The following is a 15,822-nucleotide window of genomic DNA, read 5'->3' on the forward strand; positions in this document are numbered from 1 at the left end:
AAGTCAACCAAAGGCTTGATAACATGTTCTAGAATTGATTTCCCCATAAGAGAGCTTACAGTCATTGGAAATGATTCCATCATTCCCAACTTATTCTCATTTCAAAAGTGTGCCATTCTGAAGGAAATACTACTCAAAAGATGGAAAAAGAATAGAGGCTATTTTCTTATAATATCCTAAGTTATTTCATGTGATTTAACAGATAATGGATATTTTCACACTAACAAGTATTAATTTATTATCATACTTATTAGAACTTGCCAGGATCATAAAAAACAAAATTTTATATTTATATTACACTTTATAGATGACAAATATTTTTAGCATCCTCAACAACACTGGATCAGTCATCTCTTATTACCTTGCTTTGCAAAAATAGAGAGATTAGCTGGGCTGCCGATTGGGATCTTGAATTGTAGGTAGTAGAACTAGAATTTAGACCAAAATCTTCCAAACTAAGACTCTAAATTCAGTATTTCTTCTGCATAAGGGGTCTCCTAATTAGAACTGATAAAATTCTTATTAAAATACTGAAATGGAAGAAAAAGTACTACAGTCTAAAAAAAATCTTAAGGAAGTCACCTATAAGTTTAAGTTGGATGTTTTTAGATGCAGATAGTGGTGGTAAGTTCCTCTGAACAATAGATGAAGCATTAAATAAAGTGATGTTAGTCTGTTAGTAACAATTCTGTTTCCTTCAGGAGCAGTGGAAAGACTTTATGCCTTATTAGGAAAGTGTTTTACTCTATTTTCAGTTACAAAACTCTAGTAGCACAATTACAGCCAAACTGTTTATAAATATCTTAATATCCATTTGTAAATAGGAATGTTATTGTTTTAACAGTTACAAATGTCCATGAAGTATATAAATATAGATTTACCATACAAAAAAAGGTTACTTAAGAGATATATAGATATTATAAGTGAATATAACTCAATCGAGGAGGAATAAAATGAATGTTGTTTTGAAACAGCACTATTTTTTTCTATGGGCAGTTACTTTTAATGACAATTAGATTACCAAGCAGAATAATTAATTTATCTTTAATGACCCTGTTGACATTATTCACAGCTCTCAAAAATATGAAGGTAAACTGAAAATATTGTCACGGACATTATTTGAGAGTTAATTGTGTGTACAGGTGAAAAGAAAGGCAAAGACTTTTCAAAATATGTTCATACCTATAACCCAATAAAATAGGAGAGAATTTATGGCATATTGGGGGGTGAGCATTTACAGCCAGAAATTTTTAGTAAATTAACCCTCACAAGTAATAATCATTAAAATGGAAACTAACAAGTTATTGCTTTTAAATAGAATACAAATATAGTATTTATAAATATTTCTTAAATAAACATATTTGAAACAGGAAATTTCAGTGTTTAAAATAAGGAAGTCTGCACCTAACTTTGAGCACTGTTTGAGGGGGTTAGGGTTAAATAAATTATAGGGAAATATTTGTATAATAATTTGTCCTCTCCTTACCTAAAGCAGATTTCAAAGAACAAATGAACAAAAACGGCACACACACACAAGATGGTTAAAAAATATATATATGTGTGTGTGTATATATATACATATACACACACACGTATGTATGGCAAAAATGAAATAAGGTTAGAAAAGATAAAGTGAAACAAGGGTCAATTTATTTCATAAAATACATGCATTTTTGACAAATGCATCCAAGTAAGCTGGAAGGCCAAATAAGTTTTGTGTTCCTGTATTGGTGAAGAGTTTAAAAGATCCCTGAACCCATCATTAACAATAATATTTTCTTCTACTAATCTCCTATCATACTTTCTCTGTTCCAACCTAATGAAATGTGCTATTTTGTTATCGATTTAATACACGACTAGCCAAATCTCACTAAGATTAAGGCTATGGCACGCTAGCCATCTTTATAACTCTTAGAGTACTTAGTCAGCTTGGGCCTTTGCACATGGAAAGCATTCCATAAAAGTCTATTACAAAACAAAGAAAGTAAATATATTTTACCCATTCTTCCAAATTAAAAACACATATTTACTGAAAACCTACTTCTCAGTAAGTGGGTATTGTGGGAGTCACAAAGTGTGAAGTAGCTATTATCCAAAAGACATTGATAACCTTGTTGGGGATGCAAAAATAACTTACAGGCTTTAGGTGTTATACTTTAGTTCATGCACTATAAATTTAGAGAAAATAAGAGAAGGGAAGATTAATGTATGTTGAAATTCACTCTTTTGAAATCAACATTACATGAAAAACTAGAGAATACTGTCTTTTGAAGCATCTCTCTGCAAAAGAATAAAAGGCTTTTTCTTTAGTGAGAGTACAGTAATACTTTCATTAAGTGAATGAGTGTTCCACGTTTTGAAATTAATTTATTTTTCATTTGAAAGGAACTTGGCTCATTGCTTTAATCACAAGAGGAAAAACCTTTTCTGGCTTTATAATCGAACCCCTTGTGTTTGCAACCTTCCCAAAAAGCTTACACATGTTTCTTGTGGTTAATTTACCACATGCTTGCTAGAGCTGACAATTTTTAATTTACTGGTCAGATTCACCTATTATTTGTATGCATTATACTAAACATATTTCTGATTCGCTAACATTTCTTTGTGGGGATACAAGGAAATTACAGTGAATATGGCTGACATCAAGTGGGCCCTTAGATCTTAATTATAAACTGTCAAAAAAAAAAAAAAAAGAACTGGCTCCCTTGGCTGTTTTCTTACTAGGAAATAAATGAAAAGGGGAAATTTATTTCCAACCATAAATCCCAAATGTTTCATTTTCATTTTCCCCAAGTTAACTTTCTCACCTAGCTAAGCAGCATTTCCTGCTATTATTAGCTGCTGGTCCAATATCAGCTGACCAGTATTCGTCAAACTCCTTGCTTCAATGAGCTTAGGGAGTCCCAAGGAAGTCCATGTATGCAGACTTCTGCTTACAGCTTCTAATTATTTTCTAACAGATAATGGAACATTTAAGTTCAGAGAGATTAGATTAAATTTGCAAGTGGATCAAAACCCTAGATAAAACAGCAGTGGTGAGGATCACTGTGGAAAACCCCAAGCTTTTTAGTTTGAGATCAAGAGCCCTCACTGATTGCTTATTTTCTGTGACAAACTGGTCTCATAATTTTACTATCTCAGAAATGCTCATTTTTATTTCTAATCACACTGTGGTGCTGAGCTATACATAAACTATAAGCTATGAACACCAAAAAACATGGCTTCTTAGGATCTGCAGCAGCATTTAGAAATATTCAAAAGAATATCTTGATATTGTTTTCCTTACTAGAAAAAAATTAGCTATTTATGTAGTATGCATAGTAAAACTTACTGCTTTAACTGGCTCAAAGAAGTATAGATTCTATGGTAATCCTTTTATGCAAAGTGGTAAGTATGAGATTAAAATGTTTATGCAATACAATGCACCAGACTTTTTTTATTTGTTTAATTCAAGGATTTGTCTGGATTTTTTGAAGAATGTCATACACACTCAGTTTGATTTCCTAATCTGAGGGCAAGAATGAGTGACATAAAATGTCATATGAAGCAATAATAAATAAGAAGAAAAAGATGAGGTCATCAACAAGGCTTTGAAAGGCAAGAATACCTCTTGAGCAAAGTCTGAATTCGACGAATGCAACAGGCCACCTCAGGAACTCAGAAGAAAAAATTCAGACGGAATAAAAGTCTATGAAGGAACTGCTGCTTCTTTTATTACTTGTGGCAACTGTCTCTCACTTAGATAATAAGATCTTTCGGAAAAGACAGAGTAATGGTATGAGAAGCCAGTAGACTTTGAAGCTGGACAGCTTTCAGTTCAAATCTAGGCTCTGTCTTCCCTTACTGGCTCTGGAATAAGAAAAATCATTTAAATGCCATCTGTAAGCTTCATTCTCCTCACAGAATTGGCGTATTAATACCCATCTGTAGGCTTTCCTTTGCCTTGTCTTTCCTCAGTCTAGATGCAAAGAATCATTTCCTTCTTCACTTTATAATTTATAGTTTTGATCTTAATTCTACATATTATGTTCTAGAAAATATGTTTTAAAAATGTCTGCTACTAATAGTTGATTCCTGGTGGAATATGATCAAGAAGGATGTGCTAGACTCATCCCTTTTCACTCTGGTTTTGCTGTCATTGAGTTAAAGTTTTTGTCCACATCCACCATAGTCCCTTGTATAGATTAACTTTTGCAGTTAAAAAAGAGGGAGAAGGAATGAAGTGCAAACAAAACAGTGCTCCAAGTCATCCTTGTTTACGTAATATCATGAATCTGGATGGAAAACAAAATCACCCCATGTGTCACCCAGGATTTCTGACTCCGGTTGCTCAACGTGGGGTTAGACTCCATGCATGAAGATCTCTACAATCTGGGGTGATCTCTGTCTATGGCAGAGGATCCTTTTACCATGACTGTTCCCTCAAGGGTGATGATAGCCTGGAGGCAATGCTGACAGAGTTTCTATTCTCAAACTCTTCTGATGCAATCAGATGCATTGTCAGTTTGTTGAGTTTTGGACAGTCTATGCTTGACTGAAACCTGAGACTAATACCGCAGTGGTGTGAGGTAGAATGAAGAATTCTTTTGATCATTTTGAGAAAACTATCGTAAAGGAAAGTACGACGAGATATCCTCGTGAAGTAGTCACTCTGGTATTCCCATTTCTAGCGATACCAACCATGTGCTCATTCTAATAGATGATTACCAAGTGGTGTAATTAAATTTGCAAAGGCACATTAAAAAAATGTGATGGAGAGTATATTTACCATTTATCCATACACCACAGTGAAGTGAATATATATAACATATTAGCAAAAAATTTATAGTATATTAATAATATAATTATAAGATATATTAATAATACATAATAATATATATTCACTCTACTATGTAGATATACATATACATGTGTGTGTGTACTATTGCTAGTATCACAGCATATTAAACCTTCATTTCCTGAACCAAATCACTGCTGTATGAATAACTAAAATCACTTAAACCACATAATGCAAACCAGGACTTTATTTAGATGATCCCTTCCTCCTGCAGAAACAATATTTTGTATTCTTGAATCTGTAGTCAGAGCATTAACAAAACCATCTATATCAAGGTTTGATGTGTCTGAAATTGTTTGCTGATTTTCTGGAAATTCTATTTCTTGGTCTTCGCTTGCTCTGTGGACAAAAGCTTCCTACCTGAATTTTATAAACAATCTTCGTATTATAAACAGTTCTTCCTACTGAAGCAGTCAAACTGAGTGGGGATTTTTCCTAAGCCATCATAATTAGAAAACCATTCAGATTAGAGTCAGAAACTACACATAGTCAGTGTAAGTCTCTTCCAGCTCTATGGTGACAGAAGAATACATCCTCTAATCACGTATGAAATTCACCAAATTGTAGGGTTGAGAGAGCTGGAAAATATCTACAATATGGAAAGCAATGACTTTAACAGACTGCTGATTTCCATTCACCAAATTTAAATATTGGTACAGTAGACTATTTGCTCTTAAGAAATGTCCTTTCATTCACACAAATTTAAGAAATGCTTTGGAGAAAGAGAAGCAATCAGAAAGCTTATTAAGTTATGTGTGGAGGCTTCCAGGGAACAACCTGCTTTGGATTTAGGTAGTTTCTTTTAGATGTTTCAGGAAACAAATTAAGCCTGTTAGAATGCAAAACTTGTCAAGTACTTTGCCTATTTTCAAACTTTTTAGTATCCCCTAAGAACATTTAAAACTCAAGTTTTAGGCTATCTACTAAATGCAGATACCTGTTACTGGCAATGGTTTACAATGACTGCAGTCAATTACTTTTACTTATTTATTTTTGCCAAAATCTATGATAAAATAATTTTTTTTTCCTTTTTATCAGGATTCCACCTTTGCATCCTATTCCTACTGCAATAGAAGTAAACAGTCAAGAGAGAAGGGTGGGTGACACTCTAATAACAGACTGTCGTCAGAAAAGCAAACCGTATCCAAATTACTACACAAGATTCCAGGAACTCAAGATCAAGAAGCACCTAAAAATGAAACTTAGTGCCACCCTCCTATATATAATGGCAATGTTCACAGTGTCGGGGGGAGAGGGAGACTCTCCCTCTGCCCTTCCTTTAAGGGTCTTATGGCTGGCCAAATAATTAACAAGACAGGTTAGCAGGAGAAAATAATACCAAGTTTAATAACATGCATACATGGGAGAAGGCAGGGACACTGCATTTCTCAACACAATAGCAGAAATTCTCATCTTAAATACCATGTTCAGCCAATGACAAAGGAGGATTTTGGGGGTGGGGGGAGTCAGTTACGGGAGATCACCACTAAAGCACAGTAAACAAGAGTAAGGTTATTATGCAGCTTTAAGGCCTCAACTTCCACATTGATAAGCCTCTAGAAATGAGGCCATCCCCCCCTCTCTTCTCAAAACAGAGAGGGAGATACCTTTACAAATGGAGATTTCCCTTATAAATGTAAATGATTGTCTGGCAACTCTTCGCAGGGTCATCCAGAGAATGTGGCCAGAGAGACAGAACTTCTGATAAGAGGGGCTTGTTGGTGTCTTTCCTATTGTAATCTCCATCCTACATTATCTTTATAGCCATCATGATAGATCTGTTCCAGGAAGGAGCTATCATGTCAAATTCTTTAGGCAGTTAGTGGGGAAGGTCAAATGTCCCTAGAGAAAACAACCAAGGTAAAGAGATAGATTTCAGGGTGGCCAAATCTTGATCTCCCACAACAGGAAGCATTCAGAAGGTTGCCACTGGAGGAGGTTACAGGCCTCCCGGATGCACAGAAAGTCGACAAGGGGTTTTCCTTCTCAAAAGGCTTTCAGAGGGCACGCTGAGTCCTACCTACAGAGTCGGTATGGAAGCTATTCCTCAGTGATGTGCTGGTGCTCTGGATGCAAGACAGCTATTAAATTGAGTTGTAGAAATAAATCAGGGATGAACAATATGAATACCTAAGGAACGTGATCCAAGTACAACATGCCAAACAAAGATAGGACTATTGGGAGAAAATATTACAAATATCAATTAGGCTAGAATAGAGAAGCCTTAAAATAGGAATAATTAAAGTCTTTAAAAATAGAAAAAAAATACATTCAGTCAATTAATCAAGCATTTATTGTTTCTTATGTGCCTTTATTGTGCTTGTCATTAGATATGCAGTGCTGGAGTCAACGGACTGTCCCTGTTGTCAAGGATGCTGTAGACTAGTGGTGGAGAGTGAGATTTTACAGTAAAAACTGGGGCAAATAAATATATAATAACCTATCATAATAGATGCATAGAGGAAAATTTCTGAGTGCTGTTACTAGGTTATAATTTAGATTAGGGGTTAAGGAAAGGAATCCTTGAGGAAATATACTCAAGCTGAGAATACAAGGATAACAAGAGCTCCTTAGGTGCAACAGGGGAAGGACACCTCAGGCAAAGGCGTTGACTGACTTGCTTGGCTTCCAAGATGAGTGGAAGGAAATCCAATAAAGAGAAAAAAGACTGGGAAAATACTTAGGAACTCTGCAAGCCAAGGATCTAGTATTTTACTTTACTTTAGTGAAGCCACTGAAAGATTTTATGCAGAGGAGTAACACAATTCAAGCTTTGTATTAAAAAGTAGGGAGATCAAGTTGGAATCTATTCTCATAATTCAAGCTAAAGAAGTTGACGTCTTGAATTAAGGTGTGGCAATGGAATATAAAAAGAAGAGGATGCTCTCCAAATGTATTTTTGGCATAGAATCAAAGCATTTGCTCTTGAATTGGAAGTAGGTAGCTTGAGGGATTGTAACATTCAAGGATAAATCCCAAATTTCTGATAGAAACAATAGGGTGGATGGACATACAAATTATTTCACTAGGTAAGATTGAAGGCAGACTAGATTTAGAAGAGAAGATGAAGAGCTACCTTCTGAGTGTGTTAAACTTGAGATGTCCTTGAGATTTCAACGTGGCGATATCAAGGATGGGATGAGATGAGACTCATGAAACAGACTAGAGATGGAATTTGATAATCTAGTGTAGTGATCTAGGGAAAATATGTAGATTGAAAGAGTTCTAAAACATGGCACTGAGAAATTTCAGTATTTCTGGGATTGCTTAATGCCAGCATGATTTTGAGAAGTAAGAAAGTTGAGGATTTTTCTAAGAATGTTATTCTAATGATGGGCTATGAATCCAAATTGGCTGCGGAGGGATGTGAAGAGAGGTGGTAGCTGAGGGATAGTGGTGTGGGAGATCAAGATTTGGCCACCCTGAAATCTATCTCTTTACCTTGGTTGTTTTCTCTAGGGACATTTGACCTCCCCTACTAACTGCCTAAAAAATTTGACACGGTAGCTCCTTCCTGGAACAGATCTATCATGATGGCTGTAAAGATGACGTAGGGTAAATGTTACAATAGGAAAGGCACCAACAAGCCCCTCTTATCAGAAGTTCTGTCTCTCTGGCCACATTCTCTGGATGACCCTGCGAAGAGTTGCCAGACAATCATTTACATTTATAAGGGAAATATCCATTTGTAAAGGTATCTCCCTCTCTGTTTGGAGAAGAGAGAGGGATGAGCTCATTTCTAGTGACTTATCAATGTGGAAGGTGAGGCCTTGCGCTACATAATAAACCTTACTCTTGTTTACTGTGCTTTAGTGGTAATCTCCTGTAACTGACTCCCCCCATCCCTAAAATCCTCCTTTGTCATTGGCTAAAAATGATATTTAAGACGGGAATTTCTGCTATTGTGTGGAGAAACGCAGTGTCCCTGCTTTCTCCCATGTATACATGTTATTAAACTTGGTATTATTTTCTCCTGCTAACCTGTCTTGTTCATTATTTGGCCAGCCAGAAGAACCTTAAGGGAAAGGGCAGAGGGAGATTCTTCCTCTTCCCCCGACAGTGGGAAACAGGAAAGAGTCAATGAATGGGGGATGTCTAAGGGGTAAAATGTTCCTCAAGTAAGTACTATAGGAAAAAAACTGGCTGGGCTGGAGAGTGTGGTTGGAGAATGGGGTGTTCGAAATAGTGATTTCAGATGTGACATCATTTTTGACCAACTTTGTGCAACTAACAGAATGTGTATATGGGTCAATGAAATAAACTATAACAGAAATGATTTACTTAGTTACTGGAAATTTTTCTTTTTTTTTTCTTTTCTTTTTAGTAGAGCTTTGAAGACCCTAAATTTTGTTTCTAACAGAGTTTATAGATTCTCTTTCTGAAGATATTGTTTTATTTTTAAAAGCAAAGTAACTACTTAAAATTTTTCTTAATTACTTTATCCATAATTTTTTTTTTTTTTAAAGAAAAGGTTGCTTAACTGACTTTCCAAGATCAGAAGCCTGGACTCCTCTGACATCTAAGTAAACGACCTGAAAAAGAAAGGAGTTTTGCATTTTTTAGCCTCTGAAATTGATGAATTGTATTCATGCATGCAAATGCATGCATGCATGCATATGGAAAAATCCATAAGGCCTAAAGATATAATAGGAGTAAAATATGTAAATTTTTAAAAATACACTATTAGTATGATACAGGATCAATCTAAGAGTCACTATTAACTATATGATGCCATATGCATGAAAATGTAATAATGTGAAAATAATGTTATAGAACAAAATGTCTTTTCAAACCTGGGAGAAAATATAAACTCTATCAACAAATTCTATTTATCTCACCCACTAATAGGACATCAATTAGAGTTGAAACTAGTCCCATCAAGGCATGGTGTATCACAAAAGCAATTAGAGCAGAGAAACATAAATACAATTCACATGGACATTTCCTCAGAAAACAGCAAAATGACAATTGTATAAGATAAATAAAATGTCCTATTGTGGAGGGAGAGGAAAACAAGTTATTCTTCTTTTAATAAGAAAATTACCATTTACGCAATAAGGTTGAGTTACTTGAAACACAATTCCTTGCAGCACCTTACTGTAGATCGTGTGGTTGATTTGGCATGGGAAAGCTGAAACTGAAGCCAGGAAGATGCAGGTGAGCACTAAGCTGAAGTAACTGGAATTTAGGATAATTACAGCATTTCTTTTATCTCAAGATTAATTTTTTTAAGAAAACATAAAATTTTAAAATGTATGCCCTTCCTAGGCAAATATAATAATGTCAAGTGATAGTGGGCTTAAAAATCAGGAAAAAAACCCAGAGGGTTGGAAACTCAGATAAACTGAAGAGCTGGTCTGATTTGACCAGACCATGGTCCCCAATTCCAGGAACTCTGCTCAATGGCATCATTTTTTAGGTATGTGTTCTGCACTATTTGATGGAAAAAAAAATACACACATTTTCCCAATGAAATGGTGTCATTTGAAATGAGAACTAGGAGTGTGTATAAATGTAGGCATTCTTCTTAAGAAAGTGGACCTTTAAAGTCACTTTCTTAATATTGTTCAATGTGATCTTCCTTTATGGGAATGAAGAGTGTACTGGGCATTCAGTATCAGTGTACTATTATTGTCACTATGAATCCATTAGACATATTCAGGTGAGCTGAGTAACAGCCTTGAGACCAAATTCTCCTTCCTTGCTTTTAGTGTAGCATTTCATAGAGCATAAATTGCTCTTTATTTATTTTTTGCTTATGGTAAAAATTCCAAGAAAATATAAAAGTCCTCTCCTTTGCCCTTGGATATCAACAGAAGTAATGAATGTAGAGAGTTTTGAGCATTAAGTTGCTGCATTTGTGTCATTTATTATAATGACCAGTAAAGCACAGCTATAGCTGATAAATCGAGTAGCAGTAGTTATTGAATCTAGAATATTCTACCTTAAGATTGAAGTTGCAGGGGGTGGGGAGGGCAAAGAGATCTAATGCTTAATGAGCGCATGCAATTTCTGCTGTCTTTGGAAGCTTTATTTTCCTTCTATAAAATGGTATAAAACACATGCCCAGGCATGCATATAAATACAAACACGGTAGTTTGTGAAAGAGACAAGCAGCATGGTTGCAGTAGACCTTATTTTGGTTTGAACATTATCCTTGGAACACTCTCACATGGTGCTGTCCCAGCTGACTTCCACCTGCCTTTCTTTGCACAATGGCTTTCTCTTGCTACGGAAGCCTGTTTTCCCACCCTCAGCAGGCAGTTCATACAGGAGAATAAATGCCCTTCTCTCCCAGCAGCCCTCAACCAATGACTGACAGCTGGAGTCCTTACATCAGCTCCCTTAACCCTTGAGTAGGGTAACTCTGAGGCGTGTATCCTACACTGGCCGCCAGAGTCTCTCCAGTGGGAGGAAGCTCCAGTCACTCACAATGGGAGCTGGCTTTCCTGGCTCCCATGTCTCACTTCCGCACTTGCCTACTGATGAGTGCTTCACCTCAAAAATAAACTACTTTCCTTCAAATCCTTGTTTCAGGATTGGCTTCTGCTTCTGGAAGAACCAAAACTAAGACATATTGCAAACATATGACTTTTAACTTAATAACCCTGGGAATATTTGCAACGTTAACTCAATCCTTCGGTCCAAATTACAAATAACTTTGCTTGTATAAATCTTTTTTATTGTGGTTTCATATGTAATTCTACGTACTTAGAATGATCTACACATAAACTAGATGAGCTAAAAATGTAGTAATGAAATGTAGGTATATATCTACATTAAAATTACACCAGCCTATTTAAAATATTGAATTCACTTGGAGTTAATTTTTGTGTATGGGGGAAGATAGTGGTCTACCCTCATTCTTTTGCTTTTGGCTGTCTCCAGTTTTCCCAAGACCATTTAATGAAGAAACTTTCCTTTCTCCATTGTATATTTTTGGCTCCTTTGTCAAAAATTAGCTGTCCATTAATGCGTGGGTTTATTTCTGGGCTCTCAGTTCTGCTCCATTGATCTGTGTGTGTGGTTTTTCTGCCAATATTATGCTGTTTTGGTTACTACAGGCTTGTAGTATACTTTGAAATCAGGGATTGTGATGCCTCCAGCTTTGTTCTTTTTTCTCAGGGTTGCTTTGGCTATTCAGGTTCTTTTGTTGTTCCATATAAGTTTTAGGATTCTTTGTTCTTCCTGTGAAAAAATGTCATTGGGACTTTGCTAGGGATTGCACTGAATATGTAGATTGCTTTAGGTAATACGGAAATTTTAACTATGTTAATTCTCCCAATCCATGAGCATGGAATATCTTTCCATTTCTTTGTGTCTTCTTTTATTTTGCTTTCAACAATGTCTTATAGTTTTCGGTATACAGGTCTTACACCATACACAAAACATAACTCAAAATGGATTAAAGACTTGAACGTAAGACTTAAAACACTTAGAAGAAAACATAGGCAGAATGCTCTTTCTCATCAGTTGTAGCAATATCTTTTTGGATATGTCTCCTCAGGCAAGAGAAACATAAGAAAAAATAAACAAATGGGACTAGATCAGACTAAAAAGCTCCTGCAAGGCAAAAGAAACCATCAACAAGATGAAAGACAACCTAACAACTGGGAGAAGATATTTGCAAATCATATATCTGATAGGGGGTTAATATTCAAAACATACAAAGAACTGATACAACTTAACAATAAAAAAATGAACAACTCAGTTAAAAACTGGGTAGAGGATCTCAACAGACATTTTTCCAAAGAAGATATACAGATGGCCAATAGGCACATAAAAAGATGTTCACCATCATTAATTATAGGGAAATGCAAATCAAAACCACAATGAAACATCACCTCATGCCTGTCAGAATGGCCATTATTAAAAATACAGGAAATAACAAGTGTTGGAGAGGATGTGAAGAAAAGGGAACACTTGTACACTTCTGGTGGGAATGCAAACTGGAGCAGCTACTATAGAAAACAGTATGGAGATTTCTCAAAAAATTAAAAATAGGACTACCATATGGTCCAGCTATCCCACTACTGGGTATTTATCCAAAGAACACAAAAACACTAATCTGAAAAGATATATGCACCTCTATGTTCATTGCAGCATTACTCAAAATAGCCAAGACTTGAAAACAACTTAAGTGTCCATCAATGGATGAAATGGATAAAGAAGATGTGGTATATATACAATGGAATTCTACTCAGCCATAAAAAAGATGAAATCTTGCCATTTGCAACAATGTGGATGAACCTTGAGGGTATTATACTAAGCAAAATAAGTGAGATGGAAAAAGACAAATACCATATGATTTCACTCATGTGGAAGATAAAACAACAACAACAAACAAACATATCGATACAGAGAACAGATTGGTGGTTACCAGAGGGGAAGGGAAGTTGGGGGAGGGCGAAAGAAGTAAAGGGGCACATTTGTGCTGTAACAGATGGCAACCAGACTTTTGGTGTATACAGACACGATGCGGTGTATACAGAAGTCGAAATATAATGATGTACACCTGAAATTTATATAATGTTATAAACCAATGTTACCTCAATAAATAAATAAATAAAATACTAAATCACCATTAATATCTCCAGTGCAACAGTATTTTAATCATTGTGATGCTATCCTTGCAATGTTTCGAAAGAAGTCGCAAAAGTGGTAGGAAGTGTTCGTGCTTGATATTTATTGAAACTCTGATATCAGTCCCTCAATCTGTTAATTTTCTAGCATCTATCCACAAGGTAGGCGAGGCACAGTCAAAATATTTTCCTAATTTTTTTTCTTAACTTTAAAAAGAACAGGCTTCTTGGAGTTTGTTGGTCACCAAATCCATCAACCATCTAGGAAAATGACTTCTTTCACGACTCAATCAGAGCCTCATCTAAAATTCAATGGAAATCTAAGACTTCAAGCTGGAGTTGAAGTCCCACTCCTGTTTCCATGGGAATAGACTTCAGATCAGGCAAAAAAAATTGTTGGGGTTAGGAGCTTTCAAACAATCATTCAAAATCATGATGAGGTATTTAGAGCTTCTTTCTTAGGTGATTGTTCTGTAGCCTCTTAACCCCTTTTTGCCAGTCTGTTTCCATGGAAATATGACAAAATAGCTGTCAGGACTCCAGCAGAGATTATTAGCATTCTTGTGAATTTCAGCTTTGGCTGCAGTCTAGGCTGGGCAACGTCTTTTCTGTATCAATTTTACGTATTAACCTACACTGTTTCTACTCATCGTCACTTTTCTTTATAATTTTTACTTTCTTTGAAAATTCCCTTCACAAATTTATACCTATGATCAAGATCAAGTTGATAGTGACATCACTGAAAAAGGTTTCAGTTTTAAATTTTAATGTATGAACCAGGACATATAGCTGTAGAGTGTCAGAACTTTTAGCGACCTGCAGAAGGAAACATTATTTAGTTACTGGACTCAATGTCTGTTAGGTAGGTGTTCGCAGATAATGCAACAAGGGTAAATATTTAGCACCTGGTAAAGCATGGTACTAACTGATCAGAGCAGCTGGTTTGCACCAGCTGATAATCAGCCCTATTATATAATAACCAATAAGTAGTTAAACCAAAAGTAGCCCTATATAACATGGCTAGCATTATACCCAAATAAACTACCCAAGGTCACAGACTGAGCTCCTATAAAACTTACAAAAGAGCTTGCAAGAGAAACTGGGTAGAAATATATAGCAATCCATCTTTAAAAAACCCAAAATGCATATGCTTGCATCGTCTTTCATATGAAGGTCATTTGAAAATCAAAATCATTCTTATTACTGAAGACATTATGACAAAAGATTGAGAAAGAATATATATGTGTCTTTGATAGAACCCCTGGCAAGATATCTTGTGTTGAATGTGAAAAAAATAACAGCAAGCTACATATATAGTTTTATTCTGTCCTGCCTTCTGAAATTTACTGAACAGCTCAATCTGCAATTTTTGCTAGAGGAAATCTTAAAGTTCTGATTGACCTCATAAAGTACTTTTATTCTTTAGAACTCACTTTTTATTCTATAGCTGAAGCTTTTTACCCATAAAGTCTTGTCTTTTGAACTGAATTGAAAAAAGTAAATCTCAATGGGTAATTATCTGGCTTAGGTAGGTTCCTAATTTAAATTTAAGGCTAACTTACTATAGAAGCCAATCTTGATTGATATTTTCACCTAAATAGACAGTAACGATAATAAAACAAAGCAGTCCAATTAATTTTCCAAGTCATCATCACTACTTCCAAACAAGGTTTGCCGTACTGTTAAAACACACAGCCCCTGAGGGCAGAGTTTGTCCTACAGGCCAGATCTGACCTTCAGCTTGTTAGTGTGAAGAAAGTTTTACTGGAACCCAGTAAGACCCATGTGTGTTTCTTTGGTTTAGTTTTTTTTAATTGCCTATGACTGCTTACCTACTAAAAGGACAGAGTTGTGTCATTGCCACAGAGGCCACATTGCACAAAGAGGCTATTTATTATTTGGTCTTTTAAGCAACAGTTTGCTGACCCCTGCCCAAGCTTTTAATTATAAGATTATACCATTTCCAGACAAGAAATTTTGTAAGTAGTGGAGTTTTTTTTTTTTTTTAACTCTATAAACAGTCTATTAATAATGGGTAAAAATGTGGTTGGCTGGTGTCTACACTTACGTCCATGAATTCCACATTGGCTTTGGGACCAGTTGTTTCATTAAGAATCTTAATAGCCACAGGAATCTTCACCGTTTCTCCTTCAGGTACCCAAATACCCTGTGGGGAGAAAAAATTCAAGTTAAATCTGTATTAAGATGTATACAACATTTACACCAGAAACAAAATTTGATTTAACCACTCAACCTATTAATTAAAAAAAATAATAATTTAGAAGTTCTATATTCTCTTATTCAATCAACAAACATTTATCAAGCACCTGTTACATGTTACAAGTTACTCGGCAATTTTGTTGTCTGCCTTCATTATATGAAGATGAATGATATATGTATTCT

The 15,822-nt window shown here is 35.5% G+C and overlaps 1 protein-coding gene across 2 annotated transcripts in view; it reads right to left on the minus strand.

The window, feature by feature from the left end:
* The window catches only part of ERBB4 (erb-b2 receptor tyrosine kinase 4), a 1,098,037-nt gene that overhangs the window by 207,605 nt on the left and 874,610 nt on the right, over positions 1-15,822 (minus strand). For both annotated transcript variants that reach the window (XM_058532926.1, XM_058532927.1), the window contains exon 19: positions 15,488-15,586. In XM_058532926.1, coding sequence (XP_058388909.1) covers positions 15,488-15,586 — 99 coding nt within the window. The remainder of the gene's footprint in view (positions 1-15,487; positions 15,587-15,822) is intronic.

Source organism: Diceros bicornis, chromosome 37, assembly GCF_020826845.1.
Source record: "Diceros bicornis minor isolate mBicDic1 chromosome 37, mDicBic1.mat.cur, whole genome shotgun sequence".
Classification (NCBI taxonomy): Eukaryota; Metazoa; Chordata; class Mammalia; order Perissodactyla; family Rhinocerotidae; genus Diceros; species Diceros bicornis.